Source organism: Dunckerocampus dactyliophorus, chromosome 6 (assembly GCF_027744805.1).
Source record: "Dunckerocampus dactyliophorus isolate RoL2022-P2 chromosome 6, RoL_Ddac_1.1, whole genome shotgun sequence".
Lineage (NCBI taxonomy): Eukaryota > Metazoa > Chordata > Actinopteri > Syngnathiformes > Syngnathidae > Dunckerocampus > Dunckerocampus dactyliophorus.
The window spans coordinates 5164950-5190643 of NC_072824.1; the positions used below are offsets into that span (position 1 = coordinate 5164950).

At 41.4% G+C, this 25694-nt stretch overlaps 1 protein-coding gene across 4 annotated transcripts in view; it reads left to right on the top strand.

Annotated features, from left to right (window-relative positions):
* The window catches only part of LOC129183373 (voltage-dependent T-type calcium channel subunit alpha-1I-like), a 279439-nt gene that overhangs the window by 148857 nt on the left and 104888 nt on the right, over positions 1-25694 (top strand). For all 4 annotated transcript variants that reach the window (XM_054780521.1, XM_054780519.1, XM_054780520.1 and 1 more), the window contains 8 exons: positions 2143-2294; positions 3791-3976; positions 7124-7241; positions 10055-10210; positions 10574-10661; positions 10879-11039; positions 20212-20282; positions 20461-20929. In XM_054780521.1, the coding sequence (XP_054636496.1) occupies positions 2143-2294; positions 3791-3976; positions 7124-7241; positions 10055-10210; positions 10574-10661; positions 10879-11039; positions 20212-20282; positions 20461-20929 (1401 nt within the window). The remainder of the gene's footprint in view (positions 1-2142; positions 2295-3790; positions 3977-7123; positions 7242-10054; positions 10211-10573; positions 10662-10878; positions 11040-20211; positions 20283-20460; positions 20930-25694) is intronic.

Sequence of the window (25694 nt, forward strand, 5' to 3'; positions counted from 1 at the left end):
CTTCTCATAGTTATTCAATTTACTTTATTCTTGTAACCTTATTACTTTGCCGCCACCTCATTTTCCAACAATTACAACTTTATTTGTTGTTTTGTTTTTCATAATATCGCCACTTAAAAAAATCTTTAATATTTCAACTTAGTTTCTAATTAATAAATAATAACATAATTAGTCTTTTAAAATTACAACTTTTTCTCATTGGATTACAACTTTTTTCTCTTAATATTTGGACTTTAGTCTTGTAAAATTACAGCTGAATTTTAAACATTTTCTGTCACTTTTTTAGTTTTCTTGTTAAATTATATTTTTGCCGCGGGCCAATAACTTTGGACAACATCGTACACTATGGACGCCTGTTTCCACTACAAGAAAAACAATTCATCCCAATGGTAAATCATAATAAAAAAATATAAAGTCAAAATTACGAGATAAAAAGTTGAAATTATGAGATAAAGTCAAAATGAAGAGATGAAAGTCCAAATTCCAAGATAAAACGTCTAAATCATCAGAGAAAAAGTTGAAATTATGAGATAAAAAGTCTTAATTATGAGACAGCAAAGTCATAATTATGAGATAAAAAGTCATAATTATAAGATCAAAATCATAAATGAGAGAAAAAGTCAACTTTGAGAAAAAAAGTCATAATTATGAGATAAATCGAAATTACAACATAACATGTCATAATTATGAGATAAAAAGACAAAATTATTCGATAAACAGACAAAATTATTAGATAAAAAGTTGAAATTATGATAAAAAGTTGAAATGAGATAAAAAGTCATAATTATGAGATAGAACATAAAAATTACAAGATAAAAATCATAATTATGAGATTAGAAAGCCATAATTACTTGATAAAAGGTTTAAATTATGAGATAAAATGGCATAATGAGACAGGAAAATCATTATTAGGAGATAAAAAAATAAAAATTATAAGATAAAATGTTGAATTTTTTAGACAAAAAAATGTTACGTTCAGCGGGAGTTGGACCCCAAATGCAGAGGCGGGAGGCAGGTGGACAGGTAAGCAAGTCTTTGATTAAATACAGGCTGAACAAAAGGCGATGGTGCGGGAGTCAAGGGGCTGAACAAAAGGGCACCATGAAGGAAGCACTTGAAAGTGAGCTGAGGGAGTTCTTGCCTGGAGAGCCGGGAGTACTGGCACACCTCCTGGGAGACGCAGAGCACGCTGGACTTCAGGTTTGGCAATAAGGAGTCTGCCTGAACTGTAACAAGAAGATAAAGTCCAAAGAGCCAGAATGACTGTGCGTGTACGTGGCACAAACCATTTGGGAATAATCCAGCATCTCCCAGGTGCAATCCATCCGCTTAAAAGGATGTGCTGGCTCATCAGAGACAGGTGCGCCCAGTAGTCCCGCCTCCAGCCGGAGAAAGGGCTCCTGAAACGGGAAAGCACACGCCCAGGAGAAGGCAGGGACAGGAAGTGAACCCTGACAAAAAACACAATTATGAGATAAAAAGTCAAAATTATAAGAGAAAAAGTCGGATAATTATGAGATAAGAAAGACAGAATTATGACCTAAAATAAGAAAGTCATAAGTGAGATAAAAAGTCAAAATTAAGAGATGAAATTCAAAATTACAAGATAAAACGTCATAATTATAAGATAAAAAGGCTAAATTATGAGATAAAAAGGCTAAATTATGAGAAAAAAAGTTGAAATGATCAAAAATAAGTCATAATTATGAGATAAGAAAGTAAAAGTTATGAGCTAAAATAAGAAAGTCACGATTATCACATAAAAAGTCCAAATTAAGAGATGAAAATTGAAATTACGAGATAAAACATCATAATTATAAGATTTTTAAATAATCTAATTCATGAGATAAAAAGTCTGAATTATGCGATCCATACTGTGCATGTGCCGAGTGCCACGTGACCAAGGCAGCACGTGCAGTTTGTATCTCATAATGATGACTTACCATTGGGATATGTTTTTTCTTCCATACACCTGCATTAGATTAGTGCTTTCTTTTTTTTCTTTTTCTTGTGTGTGTCATTCTTTTTCTTGTGTGATCTGCGACCACAGATCTGCGACTGTGTGTTTTCTACTTGTTGTTTATTTGATGATGACGCGTCAAAAGCAAACATCGTAAAGGACTTTTTCTTCCTCACATTGAGCCCGAGGAGCTGACCAATGTGCTGGAGATCTGCAACATCGTCTTCACCAGCATGTTTTCTTTGGAGATGATCCTCAAGCTGACCGCCTTTGGCTCCTTCAACTACCTGAGGAACCCTTACAACGTCTTCGATGGCGTCATCGTCATCATAAGGTACTGGTCACCTTTTGCATGCAGCTTTGTCAAATATTCAATACTCAGTTCAAACAAAGAAAAAACAAGACATGTCTTGTATGCACATGGAGCAGAGGGCTCACGTTGGTTCAGAAGAGGTGAACAATCTCTGAAGTGGTGATGGATGAAACGGGTGTTTTTTGAGGAGATGTGCATTGAAGTGATTGACGCTGAGTTCCACCTGCTAGAGAGGCAGCGCCTGTTAAGCGCTTGGATGCCAGAGCGTCAAACACGTTTGATGTCTTTCCTGTTCCTCTGTTTCCTTTTCATTTGTGGAGTAATGGACGCCTGCGATCAAATCCACATCAAAGCCGAACAAGAAGATCAAATGAGGCCGTCGCACAGGATGGCCGTCGATTGAACGTTTGTGTATTTGCCGTCTTATCTCCGCAATTTCCTGCTCTTCCATCCATTCAGCCGAGCGGCGCCATAAAACCTCGCCGTGAAAGCGGTGCCCTCCATTGTCGGCCGAGCAGAAGCGATGGTGTTGTGATGTGACGAACGCAGCCTTTGATGGCCTCCTCGCTTGCGCTGAATGCTTCACTGGATCGGGGGAAGGGGAGGGGCGGGACCGCCAGGCTTTAATGTCATCAAACAAATTTAAATATTTGTCAATGACAACACAAATGAACACAAAAATAAATAAATAAATAAAACTTTTTATTATTAAGGGAGAAAAAAATCCAAACCTACATGGCCCGGTGTGAAAAGGTGATTGCCCCCATGTTAAAACATAACATAACTGAGATTAATTGAGATGTATCAGTGTGTAAAAAGTTATAAAGCCATTTCTAAAGCTTAGGGACTCCAGCCAACCACAGTGAGAGCCATTATCCACAAATGGAGAAAACATGGAACAGTGGTGAACCTTCCCAGGAGTGGCCGGCCAACCAAAATGCAGCGACGACTCATCCAAGAGGTCTCAAAAGACCCCACAACAACATCCAAAGAACTGCAAGCCCCATGCAAACAAAATAATCAGGAATCAAACAATTTTTCACACCATTCTACCTCTTTTTATGATTCTTTTAATATTTTGACTTCATTCTTGTAAAATTACTGCTGATTTTTTTCCCCATTTTTGCTGTTTTGCTTTGTTCTTGTTAAATTATATTTTTAGAGGGCCAATAAAAAACACCCCTGCATTTGGGATTTTTCTTCAGATACCAAAAATCCAGACGTTTTATCTTAAAGGTTATGCAAACTGGACTTTTTAACAATGTTCCAAGAGTAATATGCGTCCCTAGAATGCATACGGCCAACATTTGACGAAGGACGGCTTTGGAGAAAGGCAGGCTTTGCTACACGTCTTAAAGTGAGCTCTGCCAACTATGTCAGTGTTGCTGCTGTTCAAATGTGAGTGTAATGTTAGCAATGCATCTCACATGCTATGCTAGTGTTGCTAACCAACCAACTTTGGAAAATCAATACTCTCTGTCTCTCTCCCACTCTCTGGTCCACGTTTATCCGTGCAGCGTCTGTGAGATCGTGGGTCAGTCCGACGGGGGCTTGTCGGTGCTGAGAACGTTCCGGCTGCTGCGAGTACTCAAGCTGGTGAGGTTTATGCCGGCCCTGAGAAGACAGCTGGTGGTCCTCATGAAGACCATGGACAACGTGGCCACCTTCTGCATGCTGCTCATGCTCTTCATCTTCATCTTCAGGTAGTCAGTCAATCAGTCAAAGAGGGGTTGGGCATGTTGGAGTCTTTTTCCTGCTCACGTTTGCCGGGGGCCACACATTACGAGGCAGAATTCATAGTGCTCAGTCCTGACTGACTAGACCAGGGGTGTCCAAACTTTTTCCAGCGAGGGCCACATAGTGAAAAATGAAAGGATGCAATTTTGCCACACAAGAGGTTACATATTCATCCATCCATCCATTTTCTATTCCGCTTCTCCTCATTAGGGTCGCGGGGGCATGCTGGAGCCTATCCCAGCTGACTTTGGGCGACAGGCGGGGTACACCCTGGACTGGTGGCCAGCCAATCACAGGGCACATATAGACAAACAACCATTCACACTCACATTCATACCTATGGACAATTTAGAGTCTCCAATGAACCTAACATGCATGTTTTTGGAATGTGGGAGGAAATTGGAGTAACAGAAAAATCACCCTTTATTAAGTTTTTAGATTTTTTTTTATTTTTGAAATATTTCTTAAAAAAATCTTTTTAAATTCTCATAATATTATGATTTTTACACAAATTTTTTAGTTTTTTTTAATTTATATTTCCACTCTATAATGCTATTATTTTTCCTTATTCTTGGAAACTTTTTTTCTCATTAGAATACAAGTTTTTTCTCTTATATTTTTATAATTATATACTTATAATATTTTATTCCTTAAATTTTTATTCCTTAAAATTACAGCCATTTTTTTCCATTTCTGTTCTTGTTGGGTTTTTTCAAATTTCCAACTATTTCAACTTTGTTCTTTTTGTTATTATGACTTTGTTCCCACAATATTTTGACTTTATTCTCATTAAATTCTCACTTTTTCCTCAACCTCATTTTCCAAAAACTTTATGTTTTTTGTTTGTTTGTTTGTCATAATATTAAAACTTTTTTTAAAATATGTTTTTCTTTACACTTTCATTCATTCATTCATTCAGTCATTTATTAGGCTTAGCGGGTTAGGGATAAGGTTAGGATTAGGGTTCGGGTCCAAGAAGGGTTTTTTTTCCCAACATTGAGGAAGAAAAGAATGCATGGGCCTCCCTCCACTTTCGACACCCAACCCACCATGGCTCCAAAAGTGAGGCTTTAACTAACCTTCAAAATAGTCTTCAGGCACGCGGAATCATTCAGGTTCTGTCTCTTTGCTGTCCTCTGCGGAAATATTGTGCTTCTGTGGCCTTCTTGGCTGCACTGTGCATTAATTGAGCTTCTGCGGCTCTCTGGCTACGCACCGCAATCCCCCGATGTGTGTGGTCCTTTGCCACGTTTCGACTGGATTGAGTCTTCCTCAGTCGGCTCCAACACACATCCTGCAGATAGAAAATATTTTGTGGCGCCCCCATAGTACCACTCGTTACACTACTTGTGCTTAACATACTGCCTCTGATCATACAAACATGAAGAGCATCTTGCAAACTAGCATTCTAGCCTGGTCCTTTTATACTGTGCTTCAGTCGTGGCCTTCTAGCCTTTCTCCTTTTCGGTTTTAATGGTGGCTTTTTAACCTTTCATACATTTTAAAGACCAGTCAACTGCTTTCTAGCCTTTCTCCTTAGGGTTAGGGTTAGGGTTACGATTAGGGTTAGAGGGAAATAGGTTGTTTATCACCTGATCAAAAGTTTAAGACCACAGGCTATAAAAGCCAAAGTCTGCTCAAAATGTTCATTTTCTGTCAGGCATTCACACTAAGAAGCTAAGAAGCTTTCTCTTTTTCAACGTGGTGGGATTGTGGAGCTGCATAAGCAAGGCCTCTCGCAGCGTGCCATTGCTGCTGAGGTTGGGTGCAGTAAATCAGTCATTCTACATTTTCTGTAAGATCCTGAGCATTATGGAACAAAAAAGTCAAGTGGTAGACCCAAAAAAAATCACACCACCGCACAGCCGGAGGATCCGATTGGCTGTCCATCAAGACACAGGGCGGTCTTCCACCCACATTAAGGCCTTATTGGTGCCGACTGCAGCGCAATAACCATCAGACGGCATCTGCGGGAAAAGGCTTTAAAAAGAAAACAACTAAGAACTCGTCTTCTTCAACGCCACAAAAATGCCCGTTTAGACTTTTCCAGGGAGCATCAAACATGGGACATTGAAAGGTGGAAAAAAGTTTTATTCTCTGTTGAGAAATAAATGTAACGTTGACGGTCCAGATGGCTTCCAACGTTACTGGCATGACAAGGAGATCCCACCTGAGATGTTTTTTCTTTCAGTTGAGCACTGGAGCTTCAGGTGGTGCAAGTTTTTCTCATAATATTTTATTTTATTTTTAATATAATATCTTTTAAAATAATAATATTTCTTCTTTCATATTTCAACTTTATGTTACTAAAATGACATTATTTTTCTTCAAGGTATTACAAGTTCATTGTTGGAAAATTGCACATTTTTTCTCTTAATATTTTGACTTTATTCTATAAACTTAAAGCTGTTTTGTTTGTTTTTTTGCATTTCTTCTCTTGTGAGTTAGGGTTAGGTTAAATTTTAATTAAAATTTTCTTTTTGTAAATGTTCTTATTGTTAATATGACTTCATTCCCATAATATTTTGACTTCATTCTTGTAACCTGATAACTTTTTCCGCCACCTAATTTTCCAAAAATCATAACTTTATTTGTTGTTTGTCTATCATGCTAAAATTTTTCCTCCTAATATGACCATGTTATTCTTGTAAAAAAAAATTCCAACTTTTTCTCGTTAGATTAGTTTTTTTCTTCTGAAATTACTGCAGATATTTTCATTTTTGGCTGCACGGTGGTCGAGTGGTTAGCATGTTGGCCAACACAGTAACCAGCCTACTTGCTTTCATGTGTTGAGTGTTTTTGAGTGGATTTCACGTCCACGGCGGGCTGTTAACAAACGCTGGATGCAACAAAACAAGCAGACAAACACTTGAAGATGTGCTTCACCAGCGTTGACCAAGCGGACCAGGAAGGGGAGGACCACGGGCACAGCAGGAGTATGTAGGACGAGACCATCTCATCCTTTGCATTCAAAAGAGCGCTCCTGGTGACGCTGTGTCGACAAATATCATAACATATGTCGTGCATTCAGCATCACTGTGTGATGATATTGTAAATATCGGTGTTTGTGTGTTGACGTGCTGACTCATCACCTCTCTGTTGTGATGTTGCAGCATTTTGGGGATGCACATCTTTGGCTGCAAATTCAGCCTGAAGACCGAGACGGGAGACACAGTCCCGGACAGGAAGAACTTTGACTCCCTGCTGTGGGCCATCGTCACCGTCTTTCAGGTACTTTATGGCAGTGGTCCCCAACCCACGGGCCGCGACCCGGTACCGGTCCGTGGGTCATTTGGTACCGGGCTGCACAGAAAGAAAAAATTATTTCCATTATTTCATTTTTTTAAAGTTTTATTTTGAAAAGTGGCCGGATTACATCCGCCTCATTTGACGCATGTCCATTGCGCGTGTGCTAACTTTCTCTTGCCGCACAGATAGACTGCTACTGTATTTTTACCATTTTTCTTTCACCTCATATTTGGTGTCAAATGCTGATACTATGTGGGAATGCATAAAGGTAAGTTTTGATGACTTATTGAGTGCTAATGTGCACATTTGTCTCAAGTTAATTCATGCTAGCACACTGCCTTTTACCACACACGTCAAACAGCCATGTAATCATCTTTCTGGAAAAACTTGGCTGGAACTTGAACTGGTGGATGGTGGATTGGCATTCATTTTGGGCTTTTATTTTGATGTTATTCATGTCTTAGTTTTACACAATACATAATAAATAAGATCAATTAGATCGCTATATATTAGGTGCGGCTAATGTGACCCAAGACAAGATTGTCAAAGGCATTGTCCCTTTCAAAGATAGTAACGGTGGGGTTTACTCTATTTTATTAATTAAGAATGAAAAATGTATTTACATAAAAAGTTGTAATAATTATAATAATAATGTATTTTATTATAATACAATATAGAGAATATACATTTTACGAATGATTAATTTGTAATATGTTAATTATTAATATATCACTAACCCATTATATTATACATGTATAGAAAATGTTTTTAAAATATATTTTTACCGGTAAGTAAAATTTTTTAAAAATTAAAAATTGTTAAAGTTGCCTTGTTTAGAGCAAGGAACCATATTTGGTAACTTCAAATCCACACTGAAAGGTATTTGAACCATGTGATTCCTCAGCGAAGAAGCGAAGAAGGCCAATAATAACCAAAAATATGTCATGAAATGTAAGGAAATCAATTCGGATTTTATAATTAAGAAATGAAATCATAACAATAATTAATGCAAATGTAAGGATACTGTTTTTCACATTTTTAAACATTTACTAGATTTTTTTTTCAAGTCTTGATTGAGCAATTTCCACTGAAATTTTGTCTCGATTTGCGTGCATTTCTCCAGTTAGCGTACGATATGGCTCGCATCTTGTCGTGTTATTAATACACTGCGTGACCCCAATGTGTGTTCTCAATGTACTTTTTTTTTGTTAGCATCCTTTTAGATTGCTAACAGATTGCTTATAGATTGAAATAGGAAGTCAGCTGCGATGTCATCAGCGGTTGACACTGTAGTTCTTTGCTCACTAACAAAGTTACAACACGAGTCTCAAAAATGTTAACACAAAACATGTTTTTATGGTTGTTCAATTTTTGTTTTACATGCCGTTACAATCTAAATGCATATACATGATGAATGATAGGGATAAATGAACTTTTAAGGTTACTTTTACCTTCATTGGTTGTTGCCAAAGACACCACCTTCCTGTTTTGCCATGAGTTATTTCTTGAATCCAGTCGTGTTTCTCCCCTTCTTTATCAAAATGCAGCCACTCGTAACTTTCTTTGTCTTATTTGCAGCCCTGATCCAAAGAAAAGCAGAAACTTGAGGTGAGAAACACGACTGAATTCAAGAAATAACTCATGGCAAAACACGTACGTGGCACAAAGACGAGACATCAAATTTGGTGAAGAATTGTGTGGAATTTCTTTTCAGGTGCGCACGCTGCGGTCTCATGTTCAGAATGAAAAAGAGAAAAAAAGAAGGAAAAAAGGGAAAAAAACAAGAAGAAAAAAAAAGAAAAAAAGAAAAACGGGTGGAAAAAAAGCACACACTGTGTATATGTACATTCGCACCACCTACAGTTTGGGATTTTTTGGGCCTTGGTGGAGGTCTGGCGTCCACTGAGTGACATTCGAGTGCAGGGATGGGCAAACTTTTTAACTTGCAGGCCACACTGGGTTAAAAAATTTGGCGGAGGGGCCGTTTATATACAGTATAGGTCATAAACAGAACATGTTGTGATGTTCTGCAGGACGGGAACGAGTGTTCCCTGTCCTGCGCTCTTATTTTGGCGGGCTGTGCCTTCTCCGGGGAGGAAGAGGCAGCCGCTTCTCGCCTGGTGGCCGCGCACCTGCGGCCAATTAACATTTATGGCAGATAAAAGGCCAGTGCGTTCGAATGTGCGGCGCTGGTTCATTATTATTGTCTTTGTTATCCATGCTTCTCGTCTCCAAGTCAGTGTGGTAACTTAAACAATTTACTTACCTGTACTACTTGCACCTTTGTCACAGAGCCTTTCCTCTGTCGCCTTTTGTTTCTCCTGCTTATATAATTAAAGTACCCTTACTTTTTGCACTCCGTGGCTTCGTATCTGAATATTGGGGTCCAAACCACACCGAGAACGTGACACATGTTTTGCAATGAAGCAAAAATGCGACAAACGGCAAAATTTTGGGAAAAGAGTACCTACCACAAGCTACCCAGCATGCCTTGCGGCAGGAATATAACTGTTTTTTGGCATGGCTATTATGCGTAGATATTTGTATGCTCACATGGTGCAGTAGGTGGGTTCATTTGTGTGTTGTGTTGTGTTGTGTATCGCTTTTCTGTACAAGCTACAGATTGCACTGCAAGTCATGTTGCCAGCTAAAGTTTCGATGTTAAAGGTTTAAAAAAAGGAATTCGGAAATGCCCGGTGGGCTGGATTAAGACGCTTGGCGGGCCCGATGTGGCGTGCGGGCCGCAGTTTGCACATCCCTGTTCCAGTTGCATGGTGTGCTGTGTGTTGTGCTAGATTCTGACCCAAGAGGACTGGAACGTGGTCTTGTACAACGGCATGGCGGCGACGTCACCCCTGGCCGCTCTCTACTTTGTGGCCCTGATGACCTTTGGGAACTACGTCCTCTTCAACCTGCTGGTGGCCATCTTGGTGGAGGGCTTCCAGGCGGAGGTAAGGAAGTGACACGGTTTAGCTTGCTTCACAACTTTGAGGAGATGATGACTCACCTGAACATCTCAGATGCTTTTTATTGATCTTTGCTGTCATGCTGCTCCGGTGATATCGCCCGCTTCAATCTGTCGCTACCTGGGGGATTATTGAGTCTATTTGCTGATGTGGTGCTTAAAGTCGTAATCTGGTCGGATTTGGATAACCTGCAGGAGGTATTCAGGTGAAGGTTGCCATGGTTTGGAGCACCATGACCGCAGAGGATATCTGTCATCTTGTTGTTTTGTTTTCTTTCCATTCTGGAAGGGTGCCGAAAAGTCCTGTTGGCACTTTTGATTAGAAAAGAATTTCCTTCATGTCCACCAGGGTGACGCCAATCGTTCCTATTCGGAAGACGACCGCTCGTCTTCCGGCTTTGACGAAAGCGAGAAGCACGAATCCATTAAACTGTCGGGTGAGATTCATTTTTTTTCCTCACTTTGCGCTGCCAAAGATCTTACGATTGGGACTTAGAGAACGTCAGCAGCAGTCTTGAAGGGAAAGCCTCCGAGGATGAAACGTTCTTCCACATTTAGACTTTAACACGGTGTATCATGGATTCATATTCTAGGAGTTGGCAGTTACAGATGGCACAAGAATTACTCTCTTTTTCTTTTACTGGTTTCTTCCAGACCCCAGGATCTGCACCTTGACGCCCAACGGTCACCTGGAGCTGGGAGCTATCGCGGGGCACACGGGCTCCCATTCCTCAGAGAGGCGGAGCTTCACCGGCGAGTCCCGAAAGAACAGCGTGATGAGCAAAGGCAGCCTGGAGCGACGCTCCCTCTCTCTGGTAAGGTCACGTAACACTGCATTGTGTTGTACAGTAATCCCTCGTTTATCACGTTTGATTGGTTCTAACGAATGAATTTTTGCAAAGTAGGATTCCTTTTTTATAAATAGAAAATGTTTGTAGTTAGAGCATAGAAAGCCTATTTGCCACCTTCTAAATATGTTTTTTAACATTATTAGAGCCCTCTAGACTTGAAATAACAGCCCTATAGTCACCTTTACATTCTTATTACCCAATATAGTTGACCTGAGGAGTCCAAAGTATGGCCTGTGGCTAAAATATCATTTAACAAGAAAACCTAAATAAATTAATTAATTAAAAAACTGCGGAAATTTTAAAATCAGCAATAATTTTACAATAATAAAGTCAAAATATTACAAGAAGAAAGTTGTATTGACTCTAGCATTGACTCTACCACGTACAATGTAGCAAAATATGTAAAAACAGTCTTATCCCCATTGGTAGGCAACACTGATCATCATATAGAGAACACAAAAGGGTTTGTGGCGAGTATCAAAGACCTCAGATTGGAGCCAGAGGAAACTTTGGTGTCTTATGATGTGACTTCACTTTTCACATCCGTCCCCACCTCAGCAGCAGTCTCGGTGGTGAGGAAGAGACTGCTCGAGGACTCAACTCTGCATCGGAGAACAAAACTTAGTGCTGACCACATCTGCCAATTATTGGAAATTTGCCTTAACACTACATATTTTCAGTTTAGAGGGAAATTTTACAGACAAATCCATGGTTGTGCTATGGGCTCACCAGTCTCACCCATAGTGGCGAATCTGTACATGGAAGAGATGGAGAAACAGGCTCTCACATCCGTCTCAGGGACAAAACCAAGGCACTGGTTTAGATACGTGGATGACACCTTTGTCATAATCAAAAAACAAGAAATTCAGTCTTTCACAGATCACATCAATGCGGTGGACACCAATATCAAATTTACTCGCGAGGACGCTAAAGAGAATCAACTAGCCTTCTTAGACTGCAAGGTAATTATAGGAGAGGACAGACAGCTACTTACAGGAGGTCTTTAGAAAGGCCACACACACTGACCAATACCTGCTTTTTGAATCAAACCATCCACTACAACATAAACTAGGGGTTATTAGGACCCTCCAACACAGAGCGGAACAAATACCAACTAGTGCTGAGGGAAGAAAAAGGAGACACAACATGTCCAGAGAGCGCTCTCAACCTGTGGGTACCCGCGGTGGGCTTTTAACAAATGTCAAAAGAAGAGAGTAGGGAAAGAAACCCAAAAGCCCACAGAAGCAAAAAGGAGAGGAGTGGTAGTCCCTTATGTAGCGGGGGTCTCCGAAAAACTCCAGAGGATCTTATGGCAACACAAAATTCTTACCTATTTCAAACCAGTAAATACCCTGAGACAAAAATTAGTGCATCCTAAAGACAAGGCTCCAAACCAGAAACAGAGCAATGTGGTCTATTCCATCCACTGTAAAGATCAGGAATGCAAAGAGCACTACATTGGGGAAACCAAGCAAATGCTCCAAAAAAGGCTTTATCAATATCGCAGGGACAATTCTAGTGGTCCTCAATCAGCAGTATATCTACACCTTAAAGCTACCAATCACTCTTTTGAGGACAGCGAGGTAAAGATTTTGGCCAAAGAAAACAGATGGTTTGAAAGAGGAGTAAAGGAAGCTATTTTTGTCAAACAACAGAACCCATCATTGGATCGGAATGGTGGTTTGAGGTTTAATTTGGACCCTGTGTTCAGCAGGTTACTGAGACCAAAACCCACAGCTCTTAGTCTTGCAAATGAGGTGAAGCCAGGGCCGAGCCAGAACAATAGATGCTAACGAGCCAGTATCAGAGTCGTTCATACCCAACCCAGGGAGCGACACTTCCCTTTAATCGGAGGTGTTAATAGCAGGAGAGGATTATACCACTACTCCGCCCAGGCTTAGTGTAAGGAACCAATAGGAGGAGGGTGTTGGCACACCAATTCCGCCCACTCTTACTGTATTTAAGGCCTAGGCTACCAGCACTTATTAGTTCGCTGACGAAGCTCTTCGGATGAGGAGCGAAATGTCCGACACCTTCTTCGCAGAAGTACAGATGACGTCTCAAGAAGCCTTTCCCTCGATGGACAACTCCTGTACGACTGAGAGCCTACACAGACACATCATTAGGTTGAGGAAAAAATATAACGAAAATAAAATTTAGGAAGATTATTGAAGAAGAAAGTTGAAATGTTTGGAAAAAATTTTAAAAACTACAACAACAAAAAGTGAAATAAAGAACAAAGACCGAAGACCGAAGTTTAAGCTAATAATATTTCACAGATATATAAGTATTTTCTTGATATATTTATATATAAAACAAAATGAAGTTGTAATTTTTGGAAAACTAGGTTGGGGAAAAAGTTATAATATTACAGGAATAAAGTTAAAGTATTACAAACATAATGAAAAGGTCATATTAAAATCATGGTTTGACAGAAACAGATTATCCTTGAACTTAAGTAAAACTAAAATAATGCTATTTGGAAATAACAGAAGGGATACGTACGACCAAATACAAATAGACAGAGTAGACATTGAAAAAGTGAAAGAATATAAATTCCTGGGGATCATAATAGATGAAAAAATGAGTTGGAAATCTCATATTAAAAATTTACAACAAAAGGTGGCGAGAAATATTTCTATATTGAATAAAGCAAAATATGTTCTTGATCAAAAATCACTCCACACTCTGTACTGTTCCTTAGTATTACCATATTTCATGTATTGTGTGGAGATATGGGAAATAATTACAAAAACAATCTTCACTCACTCACTGTACTGCAAAAAAGATGGGTGAGGATCATTCATAATGTCAAGTATAGACAACATACAAACCCTTTATTTTTAAAATCACAGATATTAAAATTAGCAGATTTAGTATTCTTTCAAACCGCTAGAATAATGCATAAAGTTAATAATAACTTGTTACCCAAAAACCTAATAAAGTATTTCTCTATCAGAGATGAGAAATATGATCTTAGAGGAAAATTAAACTTAAAACATTTATATGCGAGAACTACGCTGAAAAGCCACAGCATTTCCGTGTGTGGAATTAAATTATGGAACGGATTGAGTAAAGAACTCAAACAATGTACAGAGATGAGCAAATTCAAAAAACAATACAAGCAGTTGATGTTTGCTAAATACAAGGCAGAAGAGTCTTGATTATCACAATGATTGTTCTGTCAGGTTCGGGGTTTTTTTAAGTTTTTTTTTATTCATATATATATACAGTCAAACCTGTCTTAGCGGCCACCTTTATAGAACGGCCACCTGCCTATAGCAGCCACTGAAAAATCCCCCGCAGCAAATTTACATGTTATAGAGCCTGTGTATAGCAGTCACCTGTCTAACGCAGCCAGCGGCCACCCATTTTGTCTCCCTTGGTCAATATCTGACTGCATATAGCGGCCAAATTACCAACTCAAGTAGAAGCTTCATGCACGAAAAAGTTTCGATTTTCAATCAATGAAGCCGTCGTGTGTAGACTTTAATTACTGAGTCCTAGCTCAGTCACAATCATTCACAAGATCCACACAAACTGTCAGTTGTTCCACATAAAAAAGCCGTCTTCTTTTGAGCTTGCTATTTCCTGGTCAAACATGTAACTTTAAGAGCATTTGCACCAAAACATTACCGCAAAGTAGGCTGGGAACAGGACGTGCTCCCAGCGACGCTACAATAAAAAAAAAAAAAAACATACGCTAGCATGCATGCGGCAGCGGGAGCAAAACTGAGTTCGGTTGTACTTAATTGAAGTATTTTAGAATGTACTCACATTATTTTTTATCAATCCTCATCCACAAATCCATCAAAGTCCTCATCTTCTGTATTTGACACAAAAAAAGTCGTCTTCTTTTCTGTTCGCTACTAGTCTGTTAACTTGTCAGTGTTATTCAGCTCCGAAGCAAAGAAGGAAACTTCTCCTGTTGCTTCTGCCAACTTTATTTATTTAACGCGGCCACCAGACAGCAGCTCAGAACACACACACATCTCTCAGCATCGTCTCTCCTTCCTGCTTGCCCACAAGGCAAAGGTTAAACAAGCCCCACTACATAGCTGTCCAGCCAATGCCTGTAAGAAATGACACCGTTTATTTCCTGGTGTGAGACAATGTGCACAATGTGTGTCAATACTGTAATGTCGCTTGTTGTGGGGAAGGAGAGACTCACGTCGCCGATGCACTTTAATGGCTTTATTAACAGCGGAGAACACTGCAGGACTTTACATCCACGCCAACATAAACACACTTCCCAACTCTCTCCAAACTCACAGCTAGCACTGAGCCTAGCTCTCCTGCTCGGGACGCCCACCCTCACTTCCTGATGAACTAAAGCTGTAATGACACTCTGCCGTATAAAAAGTAAAATATTAAAAACAAGTGTAAGACATTACTAGCACAGCTTTGTTCTGTGGGTCGTGGATATATTCTATCAGTTATTATTATGCCTCTAGCTTCCTTTTAGTAAGTAAAAACCTTGGCTATGATTGCACTACATTGTCATGTAGACCTACAAAGTACACTTGGAAGAACAAGAGGTGAATAAATGTATTGCAACTGATGTGAAACTGATGAGGGGTAGGATTAAATAAGCTTTGCTTCTTCCTACTCCTTTTTGGACATGCAAAATTGTGAATTGTACTATGTGATGTGCTAGTACTGTTTGACTCATGCATGTTCAGGATTAAAACCATGAACCATGATAATAACAAGCCTAGTAGTGCTGTACAACTTTTATCCACAGTCCACAGTGCCCTCTACTGGTCAACATTATTATTATTTTTTTCCCTTTTTTTTTCTTTTTTTCCTTTACTGGTCAACATTCAAACTGGACGTCAACCTGTCTATAGAGGCCACCTGTCTATCGCGGCCACTTTTGCAGACTCCCTCTAGTAGCCGCTATAGACAAGTTTGACTGTATTATTGTTTATATATATATATATATATATATATATATATATATATATATATATTTGTCTGCTTAGTGTTATTTATTATGTATTATTATTCTGATATAGAAAATATGACGGGGAATGCAGGAAGTGAATAATATGTACTGTACTAGATGTGGAATAGATGGGGGGTAGGATTAAATAAGCTCTGCTTCTTCCTACTCCTTTTGGACATGTGGAACTGTGAAAGGATGATTCATGAGATGTATTCCATTGTAACCTTCATGTTCAAATAAAACTAAACCAAACCAAAACCAAAAGTGTTCCAGTGCTATGGGAGATGAGCAGGGGGTGTACAGGAAGTGACGTCGGGGGTTCAGAGTTGAGTTTTAGCTTGGCGTGGGTTATGGCCGCAACAGAAGAATACTACATATCATCACAACTTCTTTGAATGCATCTTCTGAATGCCTTATATTTGTATTTGACTTCATTTAGCCATTTTTATGCTTGAAGATGCTTCATTTAGGCAAACAATATGTAAAATTTGTTTCAATATGCATATTTTTAACTAATTATAGGCCGTATTCAAACGTGAAACAGCATGATTTATTCATAAATAAATCAAAGTGGCCAGGGATTGCTCTGGATACTATTTATAGAAATAGTAGAGATGCTTGATATTTGCATTTGAGCACGACGTCATCACTCAGGCACCGCTACGATACCAATACGATCGCGATATCTTGTTTTTAATGCCAACATCTCCAATATACAACACCTCGGCGCTTGTCCGGTGCACAACCTCAACTTAATTCATGCTGGCACACACATCAAACAGCAACGTTATAATCTTCTCTCCGAAAAACAAACTCCAGGCTGGTGCTGGTGGATGGTGGGTCTTACACAATACATAATAAAGAAGATAAATGAGATCGCTATAATGTATGATGACCATTTTTATTCATTTATTGTTTATTACACAAAATAATTTATAACATTAAGCTTTCTTGCTCAATGTATTTGGTTTGTCAATTTTGACAGGAAATTTGTATTTGTTTTAATTATTATTATTATTGTTTGTATTTTTTTTGTTTTATATTTTCATATTATATAACATAAAGTAATCAAAAATAATCGTTATTGCTCAATGTATTGGTTCTGTGAATTTGACATGTGAAGATGTTTGTTTTTTTATATTATTATTGTTTTTTTCTTCTTTTATGTATTTGTATTATATTACATACAAATAACATTATATTACATAAAATAATAACAAAAAATTATCTTTCTTGCTCAATGTATTTCTTCTGTCCGTTTTGACTGAAAATTTGTACCACGTGCAATTGGAGTTTCTTTTTTGTTGTTGTTTAACATGAATTATAATGTAATTATAATGTAAGTAAATAATCAAATGTGTAATATTATTATGAGGTGATTACACATTTGTATGGTGCCACAGTCGAGGCGGTCCTCTGAGGGTGACCATAACTGTGACGTGGCCCACGGTGAAAATGAGTTTGATGCCCCAGCGCTAGAAAGCCAACTTTGATGCTCTTCAGGGTAGTCAGTGTACAGCTTGTCAATCACAGCGTCAATGAACTACCCACTGAGCAAGAGCATTGTGTCTTGCCTGCAATCAAGCATGGTGGTGTTAGCATCACGCCCCGCGGCTGCACGAGCGCCGAGGAGCTGCGGTTCAAGATGTGCGCTAAAAAAATGCTTGCTGAAATGTGAGGGCTGTAGTTGCTTTTGTCAGATCCTGCAAGTTGCTCCTTTCCCTGCCGTCCATTAAGACAATGTCTGCGTAATGTAAAGGAGTGACTTGCTAGTGAATAATAAAAGATGAAATATGAAGTATGCCGAGCAGCGCCATCTCATCACCGGCGATAATTGGAGCTCATCTAACGCTTACAGAGGATTAATGCGCGGCTCCATTGTGACTCCCAATCAACAGTTTAATCACTGTGGCCATTTGTCCACGCGTCTCCGCGCAGAAGGTCAGGTGTTGATTGATAGTATTTTCATGGCGATCCAGTCCAATAAGTCGTGGAACATGCGCCTCTTTAGTGTGATGAGAACGGATTCATTGTGAAATCATTATTTTGCTCTGTACAGCCAAAGACGGAGTTAAGGGACTAACATGGCGGCATGTACAGTGGTGTGAAAAAGTGTTGGCCCCCTTCCTGATTTCTTATTTTCTTGCACGTTTGTCACACTTAAATGTTTCAGATCATCAAACACATGTAAATATTAGTCAATGACAACACAACTGAACACAAAATGCAGTTTTTAAATGAAACTTTTTATTATTAAGGGAGAAAAAAATCCAAAGCTACATGGTCCTGTGTGGAAAAGTGATTACCCCCTAAACCCAATAAGTGGTTGGGCCCCCCTTAGCAGCAACAACTGCAATCAATCAAGAACTGTGGAGGTTGGCCCACTCATCTTTGCAGAATTGTTGTCATTCAGCCACATTGGAGGGTTTTCCAGCATGAAGCGCCTTTTTAAGGTCATGCCACAGCATCTCAATAGGATTCAGGTCAGGACTTTCTCAAAGGTCTTGGTTTTCATCAACATGTTTTCTGGCGAAATTGAGACAAGCCTTAATGTTCTTTTTGGTTTTGGTCTAAAACCTTCATTTGGTGTTCAGTTGTGACAAACAATAAAAAAAATAAGAAATCAGGAAGGGGGCAAACACTTCTTCACACATTTTAAATGATTAAATTTATAAATACTCACCACTAATGAATGATAATGCAAGATGGTGCCCCAAGGCACGCTTTGAGCATTTTCTCAGCATGTTTTGCGTCACTTTTTGTAAAGAATGGCTAAAAATGACTCCATTCAAATTCCCCATAGGGGTAGCAGTTGCCCTATGTACGTTTACTTGCCTGTTACATGTTGCGCTATCATTTTTGTGATCCGCACCGTGACTGTAGTTACTGCTCTGTCTTGTGACCCCCTATTTGTTTGCTTGACTGTGTTCATATTAGCTGTTGTAGCTGGAACAAATGATAATAATTAGTGGCGTCTAAAACAGATCAAGGCACGCTTCATCTCTGTTTCCATAGAGACGGATATGTTTCTCTTTTACTTGGATTTTGTTTGGCATGTGGGAGCAGCTCAGGCTGCAGCCGGCACGTTCCAGCGAGGGTAAAATATATAATTAGGTCCATCACGCTGAGAGGATTAGACACGCCGAAACAAACACAACTGCGTCTCTTCCTTAAAGTGGGAGCGCCACTCGGGGCTTTGCATTTTAAAACACCGCAACCAACCACGGAGGAGGCGGCCCCGTTTGGAAACGACAAGTTTAGAATATTCTCGTTTCCTCATTTATTCATTCATGGATGATTGACCGTGCTGCCTCGTATTCATTTCAACATCGGGTTGGCTGACATACCCTAGTGGTGGAATGGTACACGCTGCTGCCGTTGGTGCAGATGCTGCGGTTTTTGATTCCCGGCCAGCGCCCCAGCACCCATCCAATGGGGATGTTCAGCCCTGTGGTGCAACCCTATTTTTTTTTACTGGTGCTCGTCCTTTATTTTGAAGGCCTAACTTTAGCAGCTAGATGTGTTACGCTGATGTTGCAGAGGGCGACGGAATCAGCTTCGTCCGAAAGTTAAAATGCAGGAAACAATTACAAGGGGAGGGCTAAATACAGTAGCTTCCCGGTGAAAATGGGGGGGGTGACAGGTATGTGCACAATGGCGGTTCAAATGCTGACTTCAGAGGCGTATTTTTCCGAGAAATAGTTTCTGGCTCCTGTATTCATGATCTTGATCAGGGCTGTCCGAACTTTAGCCACATCGTGCTAAATGATATTTTGTAAAGCGACACATGTAGATATGTTAAGAAGTTATATATATTTCAAGAAAAAAAACTGCATCTCAGATTTGTCATATAGGTGTAAAAAAAACGTATTAGTGTCAACTTGACTCTTTGCCCCCTTTTACCTCATTTTTGACAATTGACCCCTCAGTTTAATAGACAGTCTGTGTTCGTGGACGGGGATAATCACTCCTCTGCATTTTTATTGACATTTTTGTTGTCGTCTGTCTGACACGTCGCTCCTACAGTGTTTAATAGGCAATCTTTGTTAGTGGGGGCACAAGTCCGTCCCGTGGACCTTTGCTTTCTCTAGTTGAATCGAGTTGTCTGCTGGTTTGCTTCACAAGCCACAGATTTAAGCCTTGGGGGAGGTCTGCGTTGGCCTGAATGCTCTTGTTTTGTATTTTTAGCGGCATGGTCGCAGTTCCAACTACCACAACTGGGGACGCCCTTTCCACCCGCAGGCAGCGTGGAGTCGCAGGTAAGACGATTGGACTGATGTTAGCAATTTCTCTTCATGGCTTGTGAATAGCTTGATTATATTCATGCCTGATTAGAGCCACGGAAATATCAAACCTTTGGTGCTGATTAGCCTCACAATTAACAGCTTCATAAAGCGTCAATGGCTCCTCTGTTGGCTGGAAAACATTTTATTTCAGGTCCAGTTCAAACAGCCTTGGTCGGAGGAACTATGGCTTTGGTGGAGCACCACTGGTGGGGGGCAGCCTCCGCGTGCACAGCACCCGCACCCCTTACTCCCACACACATGCTCCCGAGCAGGAGTCCCTCCTCTCCCGACCCCTGCACCATCCGCCCCAAGCCGGCCTCCTCCTGTCCAGACACTTCGCTGCCAGAAGGGACCGCCGGGCGCTGTCCTTGGAGCTCCCGGAGCTGCTCCGGGCCGGTGGACAGCCCTCCTGCCTGCCTCCTGTCAACACAGACTCTGCAAAAAGGTCTGGAGCGGGGACGTCCATCACGGAGGGTTCCGGGACGGGAAGTGGCTTCGGTGCTCACCACCGAGATTGCAATGGCAAGACCCCCGGTTCCCACAGCCTTCTGATGTCTGAGGTTTTCCCCCAAGTCAACGCACGCAAGGACCGAGCAGACCTGGACGAAGAGACCGACTATGTGAGTGTCCGGAATCCTATTGATTTTTCTTACTTCCACACTGTCGTTATAGAGGAAACTGAGTCATCACATCTTTGCACGAAATGATGTGGAAGGAAACGCTTGATTTAACCTCCTCAGTTGTTCTAAGACTTGTAGAAAAGTCTAAACCTATCATCTTCACCCGTCATCCCACGTTAAACCCAATTTATTTGAAATCTTGGCTTGTTGGCTGCAGCAGAAAAGGGGGCCTACATCCTAAGTCACTGTTCATATTAATGTGGCGATTTTTTTTCAAATATGTTCTTTTCATGTTTTGATGTTGTTTATCCACACGTGCCAATCGCAAAGTTCCAATTTTCAGCATTTTAAGTTAAGACCAAGAAACACTATTGTTGTATGTTGTTTTTTTTAGTTTAATTCAATAATAATTCATTTTAATTGCTAATATAAAAATATTTAAACGTTCAGTTAATTTTAATGATTTTTTTGTTGTTTATTGTTTTGCATTCATTTTATTTTGTATACAATTTTTTTAATTTAATTATATTTTCCATCCATCCATCTTCTATGCCGCTTTATCCTCATTAGGGTCGTGGGTATGCTGGAGCCTATCCCAGCTGACTTTGGGCGACAGGCGGGGTACACCCTGGACTGGTGGCCAGCCAATGGCAGGGCACATATAGACAAACAAGCATTCACACTCACATTCATACCTATGGACAATTTAGAGTCTCCAATTAACCTAACATGCATGTTTTTGGAATGTGGGAGGAAACCGGAGTACCCGGAGAAAACCCACACAAACACGGGGAGAACATGCAAACTCCACACAGAAATGCTCAATGGAGATTCAAACCTAGATCTTCCCGATCTCCTGACTGTGTGGCAAATTACTGTATATTTTATTTTAATTAATATAAATTAGATGAATTTTAATGAATTTTTCATTATTTTTTTTATTAGTTTTTTTTTGCATTAACCTATTTTAAATATGTTTTTATTAAATATTTTATTGAATTAATAAGCTAAATATATTTAAATGAATTAAAATGAATTGTATGTTGTTTTTGCATGAATTGTATTTTATATAAAAATGTATTATATTTTGTTTTAATTAATAATATAAATCCTGGAGGAGGGGCACGATGGCGAGCGTCTGGTGGCCGGGCCTACGCCCATGGGGCCCGGCCGGGCACAGCCCGAAGAGACAACATGGGTCCCCCTTCCAATGAGCTCACCACTCATGGGAGGGGCCAAAGGGGTCGGGTGCAGAGTGAGCTGGGTGACAGCCGAAGGCGGGGACCTTGGCGGTCCAATCCCCAGCTACAGAAACTAGCTCTAGGGACATGGAATGTCACCTCTCTGGTAGGGAAAGAGCCTGAGCTGGTGCATGAGGTTGAGAAGTTCCGGCTAGATATAGTCGGACTCACCTCAACGCACAGCAAGGGCTCTGGAACCAGTCCTCTTGAGAGGGGTTGGACCTTGTTCCACTCTGGCGTTGCCAGCAGTGAGAGGCGACGGGCAGGGGTGGCAATTCTTGTTGCGCCCCGGCTTGTGGCCGGCATGTTGGAGTTTAACCCGGTGAACGAGAGGGTAGTTTCCCTCCGCCTTCGAGTGGGGGGACGGGTCCTGACTGTTGTTTGTGCTTATGCGCCAAACAGCAGTTCAGAATACCCACCTTTTTTGGAGTCTCTAGAGGAAGTACTGGAGAGTGCTCCCTCGGGCGATTCCCTTGTTCTGCTGGGGGACTTCAATGCTCACGTTGGCAGCGACAGTGAGACCTGGAGAGGCGTGCTTGGGAGGAACGGCCCCCCTGATCTGAACCCGAGTGGTGCTTTGTTATTGGACTTCTGTGCTCGTCACAGATTGTCGATAACAAACACAATGTTCAAGCATAAGGGTGTCCACATGTGCACTTGGCACCAGGACACCCTAGGCCGCACTTCCATGATTGACTTTGTGGTCGTATCATTGGACTTGCGGCCATATGTTTTGGACACTCGGGTGAAGAGAGGGGCGGAGCTGTCAACTGATCACCACCTGGTGGTAAGTTGGCTCCGATGGTGGGGGAGGATGCCGGTCAGACCTGGCAGGCCCAAACGTATTGTGAGGGTCTGCTGGGAACGACTGGCAGAGTCCCCTGTCAGAAGGAGTTTCAACTCCCACCTCCGGGAGAGCTTCGACCATGTTCCGAGGGAGGTGGCGGACATTGAGTCTGAATGGGCCATGTTCCGTGCCTCTATTGTCGAGGCAGCTGATCGGAGCTGTGGCCGTAAGGTGGTTGGTGCCTGTCGTGGCGGTAATCCCAGAACTCGTTGGTGGACACCAGTGGTGAGGGATGCCGTCAAGATGAAGGAGTCCTATCGGGCCTTTTTGGCTCATGGGACTCCAGAAGCAGCTGACAGGTATCGGCAGGCCAAGCGGTCTGCTGCTCTGGCAGTCGCTGAGGCAAAAACTCGGACATGGGAGGAGTTCGGAGAAGCCATGGAGAACGACTTCCGGACGGCTTCGAAGAGATTCTGGACCACCATTCGGCGTCTCAGGAGGGGGAAGCAGTGCACAGTCAACACCGTGTATGGTGGGGATGGTGTGCTGCTGACCTCAACTCGGGATGTTGTGGATTGGTGGAAAGAATACTTCGAAGACCTCCTCAATCCCACCGACACGTCTTCCTATGAGGAAGCAGAGCCTGGGGACTCCACGGTGGGCTCTCCTATCTCTGGGGCTGAGGTTGCTGAGGTTGTCAAAAAGCTCCTCGGTGGCAGGGCCCCGGGGGTGGATGAGATCCGCCCGGAGTTCCTTAAGGCCATGGATGCTGTAGGCATGTCTTGGTTGACACGACTCTGCAGCATCGCGTGGACATCGGGGGCAGTGCCTCTGGATTGGCAGACCGGGGTGGTGGTTCCCCTTTTTAAGAAGGGGGACCGGAGGGTGTGTTCCAACTATCATGGAATCACACTCCTCAGCCTCCCTGGTAAGGTCTATTCAGGGGTTCTGCAGAGGAGGATCCGCCGGATAGTTGAATCTCGGATTCAGGAGGAGCAGTGTGGTTTTCGTCCTGGTCGTGGAACTGTGGACCAGCTCTACACTCTCAGCAGGGTCCTGGAGGATGCATGGGAGTTTGCCCAACCAGTCTACATGTGTTTTGTGGACTTGGAGAAGGCATTCGACCGTGTTCCTCGAGGAATTTTGTGGGGAGTACTCCGGGAGTATGGGGTATCGGACCAGCTAATTCAAGCTGTTCGTTCCCTGTATGACCGGTGTCAGAGTTTGGTTCGCATTGCCGGCAGTAAGTCGGACCCGTTTCCAGTGAAGGTTGGACTCCGCCAGGGCTGCCCTTTGTCACCAATTCTGTTCATTATTTTTATGGACAAAATTTCTAGGCACAGCCAGGGCGTTGAGGGGTTCCGGTTTGGTGGCTGCAGGATTGAGTCTCTGCTTTTTGCAGATGATGTGGTCCTGCTGGCTTCATCAAGCCGTGAACTTCAACTTTCACTGGATCGGTTCGCAGCCGAGTGCGAAGCGGCCGGGATGAGAATCAGCACCTCCAAGTCCGAGTCCATGGTTCTCGCCCGGAAAAGGGTGGAATGCCATCTCCAGGTCGGGGATGAGATCCTGCCCCAAGTGGAGGAGTTTAGGTACCTTGGGGTCTTATTCACGAGTGAGGGAAGGATGGAACGCGAGATCGATAAGCGAATTGGTGCGGCGTCTGCAGTGATGCAGACTCTACATCGGTCTGTTGTGGTGAAGAGAGAGCTAAGCCAAAAGGCGAAGCTCTCAATTTACTGGTCGATCTACGTTCCTACCCTCACCTATGGTCATGAGCTTTGGGTAATGACCGAAAGGACAAGATCGCGGGTACAAGCGGCCGAAATGAGTTTTCTCCGTAGGGTGGCTGGGCTCTCCCTTAGAGATAGGGTGAGAAGCACTGTCATCCGGGAGAGACTCGGAGTAGAACCGCTGCTCCTCCGCATTGAGAGGAGCCAGATGAGGTGGCTTGGGCATCTGGTCAGGATGCCTCCCGGACGCCTCCCTGGGGAGGTGTTCAGGGCAAGTCCGACCGGTAGAAGGCCTTGGGGAAGACCCAGGACACGTTGGAGAGACTATGTTTCCCAACTGGCCTGGGAACGCCTCGGGATCCGCCGGGAGGAGCTGGACGAAGTGGCCGGGGAGAGGAAAATCTGGGCCTCCCTGCTTAGGCTGTTGCTCCCGCGACCCGATCTCGGATAAGCGGTAGAAGATGGATGGATGGATAATAATATAAATGTGTTTACATTGTTCTATGAATTTCTCATTAGTTGTTATGTTTTGTGCATTAGCCTAATTTTATATTTTTTAATTAAATAATGTATTTAAATTAATAAGATAAATGTATTGAAAAGGTTCAATTAACTTGAATAATTTTTTTATTTGTTTTTCTTTTTTTATTTAATGAGCTACATTCATTGAAAAGTCAATCAATGTTACTGACATTTTTGTTATTTCTTCTGTGGGGGGGTTGGATTAACAGAATTTTATATACATGTTTTAAATTAAATAATTTTGTTTAATTAATAGGATACATTTATTTCAAAGTTCAACACATTTTAATGAATTTAATGTTATTTGTTTTTGGGCAAGAATGTTTAAATATACATTTTTTTAAAATTTTATTGTAATTCATTTTAATTAATAAGATACATTTATTACATTTAATGTTCAATGAAGTGTAATGAACTTTTATTTATTTGTGTTTTGTGGTTTTTTTTGCATTAACCTTATTTTAAAGTTTTTTTTCATTAAA